General features: G+C 55.0%; 1 protein-coding gene across 1 annotated transcript; it reads left to right on the forward strand.

Moving 5' to 3' along the window:
- The first annotated feature begins 1,296 nt into the window (after positions 1-1,296).
- LOC119364244 (protein SMAX1-LIKE 3-like) lies at positions 1,297-4,851 on the forward strand. The gene is made up of 3 exons (XM_037629675.1): positions 1,297-2,760; positions 3,234-3,447; positions 3,572-4,851. The coding sequence occupies exons 1-3, from the start codon at positions 1,562-1,564 to the stop codon at positions 4,613-4,615; spliced, it is 2,457 nt and encodes an 818-aa protein (XP_037485572.1). The 5' UTR covers positions 1,297-1,561; the 3' UTR covers positions 4,616-4,851.
- The last annotated feature ends 415 nt before the right edge of the window (positions 4,852-5,266 follow it).

The raw sequence follows: 5,266 nt of genomic DNA on the forward strand, positions 1-5,266 counted from the left end.
GAGTCTACGTCGGTAATCATGGTGAAGGGTTGTTCACTAGTGCATCCATGTCATCGACGGTTGAGCCAACAAGGTACTGACTTAGGCGTCGTCTAGATAACGAGGCGGGAGGCGTAAGATCTTGCAAGACATTGATGTGATGGTCGTTGCAGAGTCCATGGCGTTGTCAACATGGGTAGCGGGCGCTGGAAGCATTCCTACGACGAGGTAGGACGACACCGTTGCCTACAGGAAGGAGCTGGAATAGAAATGCCCGTCACGCCAAAGTCGTTTGCGGGATGGGTGCACCCCAACATACCCCCCTTCGTCCAAATACGAAGGACACAGGTCTCCTTTTGGGACGCTCTCTACAATTTTCAGTGATGGGATACGGGTTGATGACTTTGGTATATAGTGCTATTTTGCGCCTCATTCGCCGAAACGACAGTTATTATGGTGTTTGACACGTTCAGCGACTGCTAGATTTGCTCTAAGTTTTGCAAGTAGAGCGGGTTGTATGAAAGAGCTGTCCCTTTGCTAAATATATCTTCCCGTTTGCCATTTTTACTCGCTAGTTGTACAAAAGATTCTTGGCCATAATGATTACCATCACAACTCACAAACATATGTATTAATCTCAGCTTTCTCTAAAAACTTTGATGCTCATATAAATAGATTTTTATAAGTTAGTTGTGACGCCAACGCTAACTACTTGCGTGCTGGATATCATCATTTGCATGTGTCATGTCTCTGTGTTGGAACCTTAATGTACTATTTTAGTGAGACCTATGTTTCACAAAGTTGATGTTTAAACTCTTGCGTACGTCCACTGAGCCAAACCAGGCCAGTGAGCAATGCACATTTGTTACTTGTCCAAATCCTTCCAGATCGGGTGATAAATCTTATGCTTGTCAGTTTGCTCACTTTGATGCAGTGACGCATAGAATTTAGCCCCTGGTCATTCTTTAGAGGCAGCTGATGACATACAAAATTCCAGCCACAAAGATACTGCGTACGTCCATACGATCTCCTATCCTGACCTGTCTCCGAGACACTGTGGTAGAGATAGAGAGGGGGAATGGGAGGAAAAGCTGAGGCGACTTTGTGTATGTGCTTTGTCAGCACATGCATTCTCCTCTACTTACCAAGCCAACAACACCTTTTTCTTTGCCACCACAAAATCCACTTTGGACCCAAAAAAATGGAGTCCCCCAAAGAGAAAGAGAAAGGGAAAGGGAAAGAGGAAGAGAGATAAACATACGCAGCCCTCCCCAACAAGAAAGGCACAAATTCATACACCGAAATCCGTTCCTCCTTCACCCCTAACCCCTAGCCTGCTAGCCCGCACAAAAGATGAACACTCATTCACCAATATAAAGCAGCACCACAGCGACCACTTGCTCTGCAGTGGCACCTCGTCTATATCTACACATCTCGCTCGCCGTCTTTGTCCGCACATCCTCTGAGCTAGATATCAGCCAGCACGTACGTACTGCTTGCTCTGCCGTACCGTTGCTAGCTGCATCCATCGGATCCGTTGGAGCTAGCTAGGTAGCTGGGTGGCTATTGGTGATAGCTCGACATGAGGGCCGGGGGGTGCACCGTGCAGCAGGCGCTGACGGCGGAGGCGGCGGGGGTTGTGAAGCAGGCCGTGAGCCTGGCGCGCCGGAGGGGGAACGCGCAGGTCACGCCGCTGCACGTGGCCAGCGCGATGCTGGCGGCGCCGGCGGGGCTGCTGCGCGCCGCCTGCCTCCGGTCGCACTCGCACCCGCTCCAGTGCAAGGCGCTGGAGCTGTGCTTCAACGTGGCCCTCAACCGCCTGCCGGCCTCCGCCGCGGTCGCCTCCTCGCCGCTGCTCGGCGGCCACGGCCACCACCACTACTACCCGCCGTCGCTCTCCAACGCGCTCGTCGCGGCCTTCAAGCGCGCGCAGGCGCACCAGCGGCGCGGGTCCGTCGATAGCCAGCAGCAGCCGGTGCTCGCCGTCAAGATCGAGCTCGAGCAGCTCGTCGTCTCCATCCTCGACGACCCCAGCGTCAGCCGCGTCATGCGCGAGGCCGGCTTCTCCAGCACGCAGATCAAGGCCAACGTCGAGCAGACCGTGTGCAGCACCACCACCACAGCGGCCACCAACAATCCCCACCAAAACCCTAACCCTAGCAGCGCGGCCACTACGAGCAAGCATCAAGAAACCTCCAAGGCCAAGCTCCCGCTCGGCCAGGCGCGCGATGAGGACGCTGCCGCCGTGCTCCACTGCCTGGCCGGCAGGAGCAAGACGAGGGTCGTGGTCGTCGCCGAGAACACTGCCGCGGCGGAGGCCACGGTGCGCGCGGCCATGGACAAGGTCAAGAGAGGCGACGCCAAGCACGACGCCCTACGGAGCGCGCAGGTGGTCAGCCTCCGTGTGTCTTCGTTCCGGGAGATGCCGAGGGAGGAGGCGGAGCGGCGGCTGGGCGAGCTGCGGTGCCTCATCAAGAGCCGAGGGCATGTCCTGCTGGTGGTGGAGGACCTCAAGTGGGCGGCCGAGTTCTGGAGCGGCCACGTCCAAGGAGGCCGGAGAGGGTACTACTGCCCCGTGGAGCACGTGGTGACCGAGGTGCGCGCCCTGGCGTGCGCGGCCGGCGGTGAGCACGGGCTCTGGCTCGTCGGGTTCGGGAGCTACCAGACGTACACGAAGTGCAGGGCGGGGCAGCCGTCGCTGGAGAACCTGTGGGGGCTCCAGACGCTCACCGTCCCCGCCGGCAGCCTCGCGCTGAGCCTCACCTGCGCCTTGGACGACAGGTAAATCCGGCCGTCCCGATCTAAAGTTGTTACGTTTCCCAGGGCGCATCAGTATGTGAATGTCCCTGTCACTTCAGGTGGAGGAATCGGCCCGAATGGAGACGTCTCTCTGACAATTCGTTGCTGGGCAAGTAGCCTATAGCTAGCTAGCTGCTAGTAGTAGTTCTCAGTTGTCTTGTAGCACTGACTCTCTGGTCTCTGCCCCGGCCTGCAATGTGGCTTTCATGCTTTTCTGAGGCAGGCTGCTATGAGCGTGAGCGACCGATCAGTGAAAGCTTGCGCCTTTTGCGTGCTTTCCTGGCAAAAGCTTTAGGGCCGTAGCTAGCGCCTCTCAACAGCAATCTTCAATTTGTTTGCCCAACTAATCAATCTTACTAGCATCATAGTCGATTGGATTAGCTGAGGACATGTGGATCGATGGGTGAGGTGAGGTGACAGTGGAATCTTATTCCGTTTGTTCTTTCTTTGTGCAGTGCACTAGGCGCAGTCAATCAGTCCATGAAAGCCAGCTCCGACATGGATGGGAACGGACCGGTGCCCCGCTGGCCGCTTTTGGGCGGCGCCCAGCTGACCTCCAGATGCTGCGGCGATTGCTCCGGCGTCAGGATTGACACCAAAGCCGCATTGCCGCCCTCCTTCGTGTCCTCGTCCACCATCCCATCGTGGCTCCAGCATTGCCGCGATCAGGTACTGTACCGTAGTACTCGAGTGTCCAATCATCATCATAAACCTTGATGCACGTTATTAATTAGTTGCTCCGATCCAATCTTGTTTTGATCTTCATCACTGACCTTTGTGTTTGCACCTGCAGGAGCCTACGCATGTCATGGATCTCAGCAGGAACTGGAGCTCCATCTGCAGCAAACCATCTCAGCGGATGACGCTGCACTTCTCGGCACCCGTGTCTCCGGCTTCCTCCATTTCCTCGTACGAGCATGGCCACCAGCCTCGCCAGTCGTGGCTTCTCGCCGATCTCGACGGCAAGCATCCATGGAAACCCAAGTGCGAGGCCGACGAGAAGGTCTCGTCGCACGACTCGGGCGCTTCCAACGGCTCCGTGGAGGTGGAGTGCCGTTCCAGGTTCAAGGAGCTCAACGCCGAGAACCTCAAGCTTCTTTGCGCCGCATTGGAGAAGGAGGTGCCGTGGCAGAAGGAGATCGTCCCTGAGATCGCGAGCACCGTCCTCCAGTGCCGGTCAGGGATCGCCAAGAGGCGCGACAAGTCGAGGTCGACGGACGCCAAGGAGGAGACGTGGATGTTCTTCCTCGGAGGCGACGCCGACGGCAAGGAGAGGGTGGCCAGTGAGCTTGCCAACCTCGTCTTCGGCTCGCGCAAGAACTTCGTGTCCATCAAACTCGGCGCCTCCTCGACGTCCGCATCCTGCTCCACCGAGGAGCACAGGAGCAAGCGACCCCGGACGTCGGCGGCGACCGAGGGCGAGGCCTACCTTGAGCGGCTCTACGACGCCGTCTCCGAGAACCCGCACCGCGTCATTCTCATGGATGACTTTGAGCAGGCCAACCAGTCCTGCCAGGTCGGCATCAAGGAAGCCATCGACAGCGGGGTGATACGGAGCCAAACCGGCGACGAGGTCGGCGTGAGCGACACCATCGTCATCCTTTGCTGCGAGAGCTTCGACTCCAAGTCTAGAGCTTGCTCGCCGCCAACCAAGCAGATGAACCCGGAGACCAAGGAGGAGCACACGGTTGATCATGATCACAAAGAAGCTGAGACCTCCTCGTCTTGCTTTGATTTGAACATCAACATAGAGAGTGAGCATGCGGATGAGCGTGATGTCTGCCTGCTCACGGCGGTCGACCGGACGCTGTTCTTCAGAAGACAGGAGGACTTGTGATTGTGCACATGAAGGATCCATGCATGTGTTCATCAGGGGATTTCTGATGGGGGGGAAAGCTAGGTTAACTACATGTATGATTAGCTCTTCTTTCCGTTTATTTCTTCGTTCAAAACTTGTAGTTTCTTTCTTTGTGGTTTGGTTTTTGGGATACCAGGGTTTAAGGATTGGATCAATGGCATATTAAATGGAGGTGATGTAAATTTGTTCTGGTGATATCAATGTGTTTTCATCTACTCTACGTTTGGGTATTGTGCACACCAGCACTTTGACGTGTAAGCTGTATTCTAGTGTAAAAATGTTGCTATATGGAGTTGGAAGGCATAGTGTCGGTCATATATGACTTTATTGTTGCTGATATGTCGTTTTTAAAATTCTTTTGCCAGTCTGTGTGCATCTTAGTTATGCAGAGGCTGGGTGTTGCCTTTAGTTCTTCTACCTTTGCCTTACAATTCTATTGCGTCGGTAAGTAGACTTACCCCTCCAAACTGAGAAGCTAGACTCAAGGATCATCCAAAAACAACAAAAATGCGGGGCAGGCAACATGGATTTTTTTTGAGGGGGCAGGCAACATGTATTTTGTAGGTAATGGAAGGTCATGCACCATGCCCATGCATCTTGCAATGTTAGAAGATATACACACAACAATAA

Source organism: Triticum dicoccoides, chromosome 2B (assembly GCF_002162155.2).
Source record: "Triticum dicoccoides isolate Atlit2015 ecotype Zavitan chromosome 2B, WEW_v2.0, whole genome shotgun sequence".
In the NCBI taxonomy this organism is placed as follows: Eukaryota; Viridiplantae; Streptophyta; class Magnoliopsida; order Poales; family Poaceae; genus Triticum; species Triticum dicoccoides.

What these genes read in the sequence shown, in the direction of transcription:
- LOC119364244 (XM_037629675.1), top strand. Translation starts at nt 1,562, where the DNA reads ATGAGGGCCGGGGGGTGCACCGTGCAGCAGGCGCTGACGGCGGAGGCG. An exon ending in ACCTGCGCCTTGGACGACAG is followed by an intron (nt 2,761 to 3,233) that starts GTAAATCCGGCC and finishes TTCTTTGTGCAG; the next exon opens with TGCACTAGGCGCAGTCAATC. An exon ending in TCCAGCATTGCCGCGATCAG is followed by an intron (nt 3,448 to 3,571) that starts GTACTGTACCGT and finishes TTGCACCTGCAG; the next exon opens with GAGCCTACGCATGTCATGGA.